This window comes from Diabrotica virgifera, chromosome 4 (assembly GCF_917563875.1).
Source record: "Diabrotica virgifera virgifera chromosome 4, PGI_DIABVI_V3a".
Taxonomy (NCBI): domain Eukaryota; kingdom Metazoa; phylum Arthropoda; class Insecta; order Coleoptera; family Chrysomelidae; genus Diabrotica; species Diabrotica virgifera.
In genome coordinates, this window is record NC_065446.1 from 24,559,231 (window position 1) to 24,572,841 (window position 13,611).

Below are 13,611 nucleotides of genomic sequence, written 5' to 3' on the forward strand. Positions count from 1 at the left end.
AACCTGTTTTGCTCAATATCTCCGCCATTTTTTAACTTTTCGACAAAAATGGTAGGAACTGAAATTGTTCCAAATAAATTGTATTTACAATTATTACAACTTCTTTTAACAATTTTTGTCGTGAGGTCGATATTTTCGAGTTAATTGTACTTACAGTAGACGCCTATATTTTTGACTATAATATTGTATGTAACATTTTTGGTATTGTAATATAATTCAAATCCTTCTCACCACTTAAAGTCCTATGTTTTGTCTATCTGTGGACAAATTTTCAGCCAAATCGATTGTGATGTATTTTGGGAATGGAGAAAAATGTAAAAAACGGTATTTTAACGTTTTCTACACTATAAAATTTAATCAAAAGCTTGTTTTGAATTAAAGTAACTTGCTATAATGCCATATAATGACATTTTTGAGTCCCTTCTATTAAAATATTATGTTTTCCATTGATACTTTACGATAGAAAATGCAAATTTGTATAAATAAACACCAAATCACTGTAAAATCGCATAAAATAACATTTTGAGAAAAAAAGAAGAAGAAGATTTTTTGACCTTAAATATCTTATTTGTACGTCCCTCAGAAGCTACATACCAATTTTCAGACAAATCGGAGGTCCGAAATTTTTTTTGCTCCAAAATTGAGTGATTTGAAATGGAATGACCCTTATACCTCGAAAACGATCAACTTTAGAGAAAAATTATAACAGATCTTATTTGTCCAGAATGGTCCAAAAAATCTAAACTAAATTTGTCCGGGCCAAAAATCCTAATTTTTGCAATTTGATTAAAAAAAATTATTAAAAAAAAATTTGGACCACTTTTCTCGTGGGCGACTTCTTGAACCTTATACAGCTTAGTAATAAAATAATGACAAAAATTTCTCCAGGATCTTGTAGGGGGTGCTGTAAACTTTGATTTAGTCACTTTCTGATTTTCATAGTAATAACTTTTAATAGAGTTATTAAGCCTTGAAAATCGTCATTTTTCGTTTTTTTTTTCAATTTTAAATTGTTTATACCTCGAAAACGATCAACTTTAGAGAAAAATTATGGGAAATCTTTTTTGTCCAGAATGGTCCAAAAAATCTAAACAAAATTTGTCAGGGCCAAAAATATTGATTTTTTCAATTTGTTTAAAAAAATTGTTAAAAAAAATTTGGACCACTTTTCCCGTGGGCGACTTCTTGAACCTTATACAGCTTAGTAATAAAATAATGACAAAAATTTCTCCAGGATCTTGTAGGGGGTGCTTTAAACTTTGATTTAGTCACTTTCTGATTTTCATAGCAATAACGTTTAACAGAGTTATTAAGCTTTGAAAATCGCCATTTTTCATTTTTTTCAATTTTAAATTGTTTATACCTCGAAAACGATCAACTTTAGAGAAAAATTATAAGAGATCTTTTTTAACCAGAATGATCCAATAAATCTAAACAAAATTTGTACGGGCCAAAAATATTGATTTTTAAAATTTGATGAAAAAAAATTGTTAAAAAAAATTTGGATCACTTTTCCCGTGGGCGACTTCTTGAACCTTATTCTGGGATGTCTTACGAACGTGATTATGCAAAAAAAGTCATGGGAATATTTTCTCCGGCGAACCCGCCGTTTTCGCCTTGTCTATAATTTCCCATTAAAAATAGTTAATGATGTTAAAGAATTAATAGGTTTATGAATAGCGTTTTATAAATAATTATTTTATGTAGGTATGTATATAATTGCTAATTATTAAATTATACACATAATTCTTTGTGAAGAGTAAATAAACAGCTCGTCAAAAGTTAGGAAAATAAACAATTATGCTCATTTTCATATGTAGTTGATTTTTTCGTGAACAGATTACCGGATTCCGCTATTTTTTGAAGTAATATTTCTTTACGATCGAGAGTGAAATTTTATAAGAGCGCATGGGCACACAAACAGTATTATGTAGTTCGTTGATGGTTCGTTGCTAATCTTTTAAGTAATGTAGATATGTATCAGCGCAAATAAGTCATTAAAAGAATATGTTAGTAGGTATTCTTAGTAAATGTATTATTTATTATAATTTTTGTAACTTTGGATTTGTCTTCCTCGATAGTAAGATAATAAAATATCTATTATGTATAACATTTTTATACTTCATTTGATGTATTTGTCACCGTGATGTGTAATTATATTCGAGACGTCACTTACAAGGGGCTTGATAGCTTAGTTGGTAGAGCATTGGACCAGAGATCGAGAGGTCGCGGGTTCAAATCCAGGACAATTTATATTCTCGTTTTTTTATTTTTTATTTTTTGTTATTGTTTTAATAAAAATTTTTTGAAAGTGGTATATAAGAAAGTTAGTTTAATATTTAAATAAAATACAAATAACCTGTTAATTATATTTGTTTCGTTGAAGGTAACTAGTACACTTTAGGAGACCAAAAATAATAATATTTTTCAATAATCTTTCTCTCACAACCTTTATTAAATATGAACATAAAAACTTTTACACATTAATATATAACTCTTAGAGAGTACAAAAAATATATATTTTTTCATTTATGCACGTACACTAATATTGTAGAGGGCGCAAAAGTTAAGGCCTCGAAAAATGATGGCGGACAGTTGGACAAATCTCAGGATTGGATATCCGAAATAAAAAAGTCTTACTGCTTTTGAAAAAGGAAATTTATTATTAATTGTCACTTACGTGACAATTTGCCACAATTTGACCAAACAATTAAAAATAAATATTCTTTAACCATGAAAAACTGAAGAAAAACAGGCGATCTTTTCACAAAAACTTTTCAAATTTCCGTTAAATATTTTCTTTGCGGAATTTTTCAATATCAGTGGTAAATTGTCACGTAAGATATTTTCCTTTTTCAAATGCAGTACGAGTTTTTTATTTCAGAGATCTCAATCCTGAGATTAACGATCCGCCATCGGAACTACTTTTTTTTCGAGACCTCGACTTTGGCGCCCTCTATAAAATATTAGTGTACGTGCATAAATGAAAATAGATATATTTTTTGTATTCTCTAAGGGTCGGTTTCACCAACAAAAAATAAATCAGTGAATAGTTATTCGTCGAATAAGATTTATTAGTCGATTAAATTTTATTGCGTTTCAATAACTATTTGTAATCCATAGTTAGTTATTCGTCGAATAAGTTCAAAGTATAATGATTTTCCACAGACTGTACTCGTTAACACAAGCGAATGACAGTTCTTCTTCCTCATGTTAGTTTGTTGGCCTTCACCTCTTCGGTGTTTTGCCAGGCGCATTGCATTATTTCCCACTGTAATCATATAAGTAAATAAGTACATAACCTATACCTACAATATTTGTTGAGGTTTCAAATCAAAATCAGAAAATTTGTGTAAATTGTGAGTCATTTGTGAATTAAATAGAAAAAAATGGAATCGAAAAAACGGGAGAGAAGTAGAAATTATTTGGAAGAGGAGAAGGAACACCTGATAGCGATTGTGGAAAAATATAAGCATATTATAGAAAATAAGAAAACGGACAGTGTGTGGTCCAAGCAAAAGAATGCCACTTGGGAACGAATTGCTGGTGAATATAACAGCACCAGCAAAACGGGAATCAGAAATGGAATGCAATTGAAGCTCTTATATGAGGGCCTTAAAAAAAGGGCTAAGAAACTTAGAGCTGACGATAAGGTAGGTAGTATAAAATTGTAGATGTTTAAAATAAATTTTAAACAAAATTTTTATATTGAAATTTTTAAATCTTGCAATATTTACAGGTTCAAACGTACATCACAGGAGGTGGTACAAAGGTAACACTGATGACCCCTCAGGATGACAGAATTGTTGCCATAATGGGACCCCAAATAATCCCTATGGAGTCTGTGTATGACAGCAATATCACGAGTCAGGATGTTTATCAAGGTAAAATTTAATATTATTTGAGATTAACATAAAATAGTTAAGGTTAAATATCATTAACACATTGCGTGCCACGTCGCTCATATATATGAGAGACACAGATATTTTGCCAGGGGCCATGTCACTCATTTTTGATATACATGTATGACTAACTTTCATGGCCTTGGATATCAATGGCCCCTGAGAGTAGTATCACAGTGAAAGTGTGGCACGCAATGTGTTAAACAGTATACATACATGCCACAGTTATGTTCACATTGTGTCTGCAATTACAAACAGTTTTTAATAATATATAATCACATTGATTCTTATTTGGCTTGCAGGTGATATAAGCCAATGTGAAGGGGATGCTATGGATGCCATACAGTTGTTACAATCACATACTGCTATGGACATTCCTGGTACGTCCCAAGCACCTCCTGCTATGGACATCCCCAGTACGTCCCGAGCACCTCCTGCTATGGACATCCCCAGTACGTCCCGAGCACCTCCTGTGATGGATGTCCCTAGTACGTCCACTGGTTTAACACCAATTATAATACAAGGTAATAATATAATTTTAAACACTATAAATCCCAGTCACATTTAGTTTAAGGGTCCGAGAAGCTAGCTATAGTCTATTCGCTAAACTCGGACACAACTGGCTATTGATTTTAGTATGTAATGTTTTTCTTTTTGGCCAATTTTGCCAAAACTAGCAAAATTACTAACTATTTAGTAATTATTAACTATTTAGTAATTTTTTTGCCAGTTTTAGTAAATTGGCAAAATTACTTATGCCCAGTTGCACCAACAGACTGTAAATCAACTGATTTGCTAACTGTCAATCAAGTTTACACCATCAGTTTCTACCTTATATTTCTGTATATAAGTTCTGTGTATAAGTGAGCTGATACAATGGTCTATGTTGGTTAATGATAATGCACGAAGATATCAATGTTCTATGATTAAAAACCATTTGAACATCATCAAAAAGAAAAATTTTATTATTTCAATACTAAAATTTTAGAATTTACATAATAAAAACATCTACATTCACCAATATGAGTATAATATAACCTATAGTCTTACCAAGGCCATATGTATTTTTTAATGTTTTGATAGCAGATACTGTAATGAAACTCTAGAATCTGTATTATATTTGGGTTTCTTTAACTAAAATTACTTATTTTGTAATCTAATATTTATACTTTTTTAAAATGTATATAATGAGTACATAGATACCTATATTTGCATAATTTTGACTATTAGTTTACAACACAAATATCAGTTGGTGATACTAAAACATTTAATAAGGAAATATATCTCTATTAAATATTAAGAAAGTAAAAATAAATATGAGTACAATATATTTTTTTAAAGTAACAACTTTTCAGGTAGGTTCTTCTTAATTGCTGTCTTCCAATCAAAGGTTGGACATAGGTATATAGGAAAAATAATAACACAAGCGGTGGGAAACATATTAAGTTGTGAGACAAAGAGAAATGAAACTAGTGAAGGTGGAAAATTTAGCGATAAAAACCTATAAATTTGGCAACTGCCATTGTGACTGTTTTAATGATAACAATTAGAAGAATGTAAATTTATAGGTATTTATCGCTAAATTTCTCTCCTCCACTAGTTTCATTTCTTTTTATCTCACAACTTAATATCTATGCTTTTCATCTTTTGCGTTATTTTGCCGGTTATTAGCGAGCTCATCATTGGATATATATTAAAGGAGACATATTATTTTTTCACAGAAGTAAAACATATTTTAATTAGGAATGTATTTTAATTCAGGGCTATTCAACGCTTTTCATTTGTTTCGGGCACTTGTCATATGCCATATAATATTAATACATCTACATCATATGTTATTGGTAGGTATATACCAATTATACATACCAAAGATGTGTGACATATATATAGATTAATATTATATGACATTTAACAAGTACCCAAAACAAATGAGAAGCGTTGAATAGCCTATTGGGAAATTGAGTAAACACACATTTTAAATAATTTTATTATTAAAGTTTATTATACAAATAATAAAAATTCATTGTTTTTTACAGATGAGAAAGATTCATCAAGCAAGCAAGGTGGGCCAGCAGCTGCAAAAACAACAAAAGGCAGTAAAAGGAAATGTCCTTCATGTGAGGAAATGCAGGACAAAAAAAATCTTGTATTAGATAAAAAATTAGAAATTTTGGAAATTGTGAGGAGAAAGGAGTTGGTTGAATTAAAATTAAAAGAAATAGAACTGAAATCAAAAGATCCGAATTGGAATCCAAATTGGAATTAATAAATATTATGCTTCATACCTTGGAAAATGTGTTTTAATATTCTTTATACAGGCTAATCCCTATGCATAAGTATTAGTATAAATTGTATAAAATATATAAAAACACGCTGTATTTTCCTGTCACCGTGTCACACAAAAAATTGGCCAGCACAAGTACCTGTAATAATTATTGTTACATGTACTTGCACTGGACAATTTTCTTTATGACACGGTGACAGGAAAATACAGCGTGTTTTATATGTTTGTTCATGGGTATTCTTTTTGCAGTTAAATTTTAAATATAAATGTGAACATCCTACACTATGTCTAACAACGATCAAAAATATAAGCAGCAACAACGTATATCATAATATACAGTCGGAAAAATGAAAGAATACCCATGAACGATCACATCAACCACTTATTTTGTATTTGCTGTCTTTTTCTACAACAAACGTTTGATACTTATAGAAAAAGACCTCAAATACAAAATGAGTGATTTATGTGATCGTTCATGGGTATTCTTTCATTTTTCCGACTGCAAGTGAATACACTGTGATGGATTAAACAACATGCAAATTGGTTTACTGAAAGTAAAAACATAATTTATGAGGAAATGAGAAGGGATCTTTCAGGGCCGTAGGTTAAGTTATCCTTTCAACTTTGAGAAACAGAAGAAAACATAATATAGGGTTAACTTATTTTCAATCTAAAAAAGAGGTGAATGAAGAAATGAAAAGATGATTACAAAATAATAAAAAATCTAAAAATACATTATGAGAGTTATGTATTGGGTTAACTTGTTTTTACCTACAAAAAGAGAAATGTTCATTTACAACAGTAGCAGGACAACCTACTGGGCAGATTGTTAGTAAACGATCTTGATCAGGGAAGTCCACAAAGCCAAAGACAAACTATAATATCTAAAACACTGTATTAATTAAAGCTGTTCTTACAGCATTGTGAGTATTTGGCAATTCTTGAAGTTGAAGTTCTGGTTGTTCTAACGCAATTGGTATTTCTTCATTCGGTACTTCGTCACCTATTCCAATTGCCATATTATGTAAGACAGCAGTTGCAACTATTACAGCTAACGTCGTCTGCTCCTTGATGCGCATACCCACTGAAAGACATGGAAAACGTCTCTTCCAAACTCCAAATGCTCTCTCTATAACATTCCGAGTTCGTATGTGAGCCCTGTTGTATGCCTGTTCTGAACGTGTTTGTGGATTCAGCAGTGGTGTTAATAAATACTTCTTACAAGCATATCCACTATCACCTAATAAATAGCAGTCAGGGAATTCATTATTTTCCAGTCTGGCCCGTAAGAGAGAATCATTAAAAATTGTTGAGTCATGTACGCTTCCAGGCCACCGAGCAACTATATCAATAAATTTCAATTGTGCATTGCATGTTGCTTGAACATTTATCGAAAACCATCCTTTTCTGTTTCTAAACAACTCACCATGCTCTCCTCCAGGGGCTTGAATTTTTATATGCGTGCAATCTATCGCTCCAAGGACCCTCGGAAATCTTAAAATGTGATAAAAATCATTTTGCACCTTATTTAATTCATTACGGTTTTGTGGCATTTGTAAAAACTGAGGACGTAATAGAGCTATGTAATGGGATACTTTTCTCACAATACGGCAGACTGTTGCCTTTGAAACATTAAAGTGATCACCAGTACATATCTGAAATGATCCTGTAGCATAAAAACGAAGAGCAATTAACACTTGATTTCGCACATCTATTGGTCTGTTTCTGTTGCTTAGAGGATGCAATTGATTACCTATCAAATGTAATAATTGATCTACTGAATCTTTAGATAATCTAAATCTAGTTTTGAAGTCCACATCATCAAATTCACCAAAGGGGTTTCTTCTCTGCAGCAACAAACGTGGTCTTCTCCTTCTCTCTCGCTGCTCATTTCTGTCTTCATCAGAGGATGCTGATGAAGATAATAATCTAAAATTAATATATATGTATACAAAATTCAAATCGTCTGATATAATTACGTTTACCTGTTATAAAACATTGTAGATAAATTCAAGTTAAACTAATGAATTTTCTTTATTATTGATATTTAAAGTGAGGTTAGCTGTCAACTTATTCTAAGAATAAATATTTATCTGCCCGATATTGGACTAATAACTTATTTGGAGTTTATTCATAGAATAAGTCTTATTTGACGTTGGTGAAACGGAGATATGTCAATTTTATTGGTCGAATAACTTTATTCATTGAATAGACCGCTATTTGTCGATGGTGAAACCGGCCCTAAGAGTTGGATATTAATATGTAAAAAGTTTTATGTTCACTTTTAATAAAGGTTCAGAGAAAAAAAATCTTAAAAATGCTTATTTTTGGTCTTTTAAAGTGTACTAGTATCTGAAATTATATAACAGAAGTATAACTTTTTACGTGCGTACAAAGTACATACACATTCTTTTACTTTATCGTACTATATACGTAGTATAGTATAATAGATAAAGTTATAGGATCGTGCAAAAAAAATTTTTTCAGATTTCACTTTTTTTCGACGTTTTGAGTCCCCCTGAGTCTAAAAAGCAAATAAAAAAAACATGTCGGAAGTATGTACGTACGTACGTACGTACGTATGTACGTACGTATGTCGCCACCGCCCAGCAAAAACTACTGGACCGATTTTGATGAAATTCGGTATGAGTAAGTTTAAGAGAATTTTGTCGAAAAACTAAGCTTTTAAAAAAAATCTCTCAAAGGGGGGCCGAAATAGGGGGGTTATTTAGGGCCCATTTTTGCAAATTTTGACAGAAATAAATGAAATTCAACTCAAAGTAAGCTCATCGATAGGTAAATAAAATTACGGAATTTGATATTTCCAAATTCAAAATGGCGGCCAACATGGCCGACCGCCCCCCCGACACATTTCCTATCTATCTAAAAACTATTTGAAGATAAGTTTAATTTGAAAAAGTAGTTATATAGCCTAAAGATGGGGCTATAAGAAAGATGTTATCGTTTTTCAGAAAAAGTTACGGGTTGCCTATATTTAAGGGGTCAAATTTTGACATAAATTTGAACTAGATTTTCTCAAAAATGGCTCCAAGGAATTTTTTTATTTTTTGATATATTTTTGATATCCTATCAGTAAATTGAATGACATTAGTCATATATCTTAACTCCCCATAGGAGGGGAGTTATGAATTTTTTATAAAAAAATATTCGAGTGCCCGTAACTTCCTTCTTAATAGAAACTAAAATTTGAAATTTTGCAGACATATATGGTATTTTATTATCTATTATTACAATAAATTTTACCAAAAGCATGACTTCCGGTTGAACCGGAAATGAATAAAAAATCTTAATTTTTTTGATACGCCCTGTATATTTTAACACATTTTGAAAGAATGTAAAATTACCTTTCCAATGACATAAAATTTATTGCTGTAGCTCAAAAACTCGAAAAGTTACGCTAAATAGAAATTTTGCTATAATCTTATGTGTGTCCTCTCTCACGCGTTCATAGCAGAGCATTATTGTAGAGCAGTCAATGAGGGTATTTGGCTCCGAATTCCATCCTACTACATTGATGTACTTGATATTTTCACAGTAAGTAGGGAATAGCTCAAGAAACAAAATCTACCCTATATACTATGGCGCTTTTATCTTGGGGCGGTTCCCACTTCTTCAAGGGGGTGGAAAATTTGTTGGTCAAAATAAGCACGGAAGTGGCTGAAGAACCTATTTCTAAGCAAAAACTCAATACTTTTTGAGTTATGCGTAGTTGAAAACTGGCCATTTTCATTGAAAAATGACACCTTTTCGGACGGATTTTTTGTGAATACCTTAAAAACTATTCATCGAACTAAAAACTCTATATAAAACATTTTTTAGATTATAAATAATAAAGAGATTCGTTCCTTCGTAAATGTTCTATTTATAATACAAAAGGAGATATGGTAGGTGAAAATAGTTTGTTTTTTGGTGCATGCTCAAATTGGTGTATTCAACTTGAAATAACAGAGGAACGGTAGGTTTTAGGTGTATAATGCTACCAACACCTTTTGTAGTGTTTGAAAAGGCCTTTAAAATGAGCACCGTTAAATGTCGGTTACTTACAAACTAAGCGAGATATGGTGCAAAAAATATAATGACTAATGTACTTTAAGGAAAAATGAAAAGTATATACATTTAACTCCCCATCCACCATAATTTAAATGCATTGTTTTTCTTCTCAATACCTTTTAATATAGTGATATTTCTACTTTCAAAAAGTTAAACGGGTTTAAAATGAATGTTTTTTTTTAAAAAATGTGATCAAATTATAGAATGAATTTTTAAATTTTCTTAAAAATCTTCCTTTTTCTCCATGTAATTCGAAAATAAAAATATTTCACCCCTGAGAAGTGGTGGGAACTTCCCCCATGATAAAAGCGCCATAGTATATAGGATAGACTTTGAATTAGGAGATTGGGCTACTCCCAAAATTTCATTAAAATCCATGCAGTAGGATAGAATTTGGAGATAATATCTTGTTCTTAAGAGGAAACAGTAGCGATCAACAGGTAGCCAAAACGCGTTCCAAGATTACGGCTGTAATTTTGAATATTTTTTCGAGATATTTGGCACACGTATTCATAATATAATAAAGAATGGCGGTACAGAGCCCAATTTGAAAAATATATTAATATGTGGAAATTACTCTGTAATTAAATACAATATTAAAAAAAGAGCCTGTACCGCCATTAAGAAGAACAAAAAATACACTTTCTTCAAATAAACTTTTTTATCCGATGCCTAGATTTTCTGTCATTTTGGAACTACTAAAATTTTTTATTTAATTAGTAGTTCCAAAATGACACAAAATCTAGGCATCGGATAAAAAAGTTTATTTAAAGAAAGTGTATTTTTTTGTTCTGCTTAATGGCGGTACAGGCTCGTTTTTTTATTATTGTATTTAATTACAGAGTAATTTCCACATATTAATATATTTTTCAAATTGGGCTCTGTACCGCCATTCTTTATTATATTACGAATATGTGTGCCAAATATCTCGAAAAAATATTCAAAATTACAGCCGCAATCTTGGAACGCGTTTTGGCTACCTGTTGATCGCTACTGTATCACCTTAATCTCGCGCATTGACTGGCGTAATCGAAATAGAATGAAATGCAAATATTGTAAACTATTAATTTTTTAGAAAAATGAACTAATTTGAAATGAAAGTATGACTATAATATTCTATTGATTTATGCAATAATCTACACATCTATAGTGTGTCCCCGAAATATGGCATCGAACATTTTCTCAAATGCAGGAATTAATGATGCGTAGAACCATAAAATACTTTTAAGTACAGTAGGTGTTTCTAAAATATCAAAATAACGAGTAACTTTGTTATTTTTATAGAATGCCAATATCTAGTACCATAACGATAATAGATCGGTACGATAAAGTTCTCGGGCGGCCCTTCCGTCCAGCGTTTTATAACTATAATATAAATGATTTTCACTATAGCAGTTCAATATCTAGCTGTTTGGATATTTAAAAAAAAATGGTAAAATCCTGTGATTTTAGTGATTTCGAAAGTTCAGATGCGTTGCGCTAGCTGGGGGTTAGGTATATATTTTTTTTCTTTTTTGCATTTTGATAACCCATAATAGAGACAAGTTTTTTTCGGTATAGCATTAAGAAAAAAAAATAAAAATTTTTTTTTCGGCCCACCCTAGTAACCACGTCAAAGAAAGAAATATATTCTGACGATGTGTGCTTTTACCCTGAGCGTTAGATTCAATTCTTCTCGGGGGAGAAAATATATACGTTCAAAATAAGTCCGGAAGTGGATAAACTGACTAATTATAAGAAACTTTTGCTTGATATCGTTTTTTCACTAAGTCCATATCTTTCGAGTTATTTGCAAGTGAATATTTTCAGATTTCAACAACAAAGCCATGTTTTTAGGCGGTCTTCGCAAATATCTCAAAAAGTAACTACTTTGTCGAAAAAAACATTCTTAGCAAAAATTTAGCATATTAGAAATGTAGATTCATATTCGCCAAATTCCAAATCTAATATTTCAATGTAAAATATCCAAAAAAAATTAGGTACTTTTTGGAGAAAACTCTTTACACCTTTTTTGTTGTACAAGTGTAAAAAAATGCTTTATTTTTTATTTTAAAAAAGTTACTAACATCAAAAGTAAGCAAGCTACGCTCAAAAAAAGGTAGTGCCGTTTTTTTGTAAAAAAATCGAAAAAATCACCCCCAATTAGCATCTCAAATGAAATTAATCTTTACCGCTTGACAAGTTGCTTTACTTATGTTTTATTTATGTGATCTGTAAGTCTCATCCGTTCAAAGTGCTTATAGTTGAAAAAGATTGGTTTCAAAATATTTTTTTAATGTTTAATTTTGACAAAAATGCTTTTTTTTCAAATACCTTAAAAATTATAAGAGATACTAAAAATCTCAAAGAGGGAAATTTTGGATTTTATTTTTTCTGTAGGACAAAAATTGTTAAGATATGGCTGTTTAAAATTTGCATACAGTTAGAGCCCTGTCAAAAATAAGCACTTTAAACCTATGAAATTTACAGATCATATAAACAATAATACACACATTGAGTAAAGCAACTTGTGAAGCGGTAACGATTAATTTTATTTGAGATGCTAATTGGAGGGTGATTTTCACGATTATTTACCAAAAAAGGAACCAACCTTATTTTGAGCGTAACTTGTTTATTGTTGATGCTAGAAACTTCTTTAAAAAAGGAAAACTAAGTTTTTTTTAAACACTTTAACAAAGTTGTCATGAGTTTTTCCTGCAAAACACTTAATTTTTTAATTAATTCACGTTGAAATATTCGATTTGGAATTTGGCGAATATGAACCTATTTTTCATTAGCCACAACTCTGCTTTTAATGGGTCTGGAGACCTCATTAATACACCATTTTTTGCTAAGCACTAGCAAGTAGCTCAAAAAGTATTAATTCAGTTAAAAGACGCTTTGGAACAAAAGTTACTTAGAAAATATTAACTTGGTTAAAAACGCTCTAGAAGAAAAGTTGCTTAGTATTACTCAGTTTATCCATTTCAAGACTTACTATTTCCACATGTTAGCCATGTGTATTGTGTATGCCAAATTTCCTGTCAATCCAAGCGGTTCTTTAAAATTTGGAGATTTTGCAATATTTTACCGTGAGTAAATGGACTACTGATGCATATAGCTTGTTTATTGGCCAGCACATGTTGATAGAAATTTTTTATTAAAGCCTTCTCTTTGTCAATCTGTGTACCTAAATAATTGAGACAAGAATTTTTTGTACGTATTTTTATCAAAACACGATTCGTTCTAACACCGATATAAAACACGTGTAGAATTTTTTTGTTATCCTCTCGATACCACAAATTATATTATTCATTCCGTCACTCGTTCTGCTTTATAAAGATTTCTAACTCCACGAATTTCTCTTTATATAAT

General features: G+C 30.9%; 2 protein-coding genes across 2 annotated transcripts; one reads left to right on the top strand and one right to left on the bottom strand.

Annotated features, from left to right (window-relative positions):
* The first annotated feature begins 3,017 nt into the window (after positions 1-3,017).
* On the top strand, positions 3,018-6,168 carry LOC126883428 (myb/SANT-like DNA-binding domain-containing protein 3). Its single transcript, XM_050648977.1, has 4 exons — positions 3,018-3,653; positions 3,740-3,884; positions 4,205-4,426; positions 5,939-6,168. The coding sequence occupies exons 1-4, from the start codon at positions 3,390-3,392 to the stop codon at positions 6,166-6,168; spliced, it is 861 nt and encodes a 286-aa protein (XP_050504934.1). The 5' UTR covers positions 3,018-3,389.
* Positions 6,101-8,430, bottom strand: LOC126883481 (putative nuclease HARBI1). Its single transcript, XM_050649065.1, has 2 exons — positions 8,172-8,430; positions 6,101-8,115 (listed from the first exon to the last, which is right to left on the bottom strand). Exons 1-2 carry the CDS (start codon positions 8,183-8,185, stop codon positions 7,071-7,073), a joined length of 1,059 nt encoding a protein of 352 aa, XP_050505022.1. The 5' UTR covers positions 8,186-8,430; the 3' UTR covers positions 6,101-7,070.
* Positions 8,431-13,611: the final 5,181 nt, after the last annotated feature.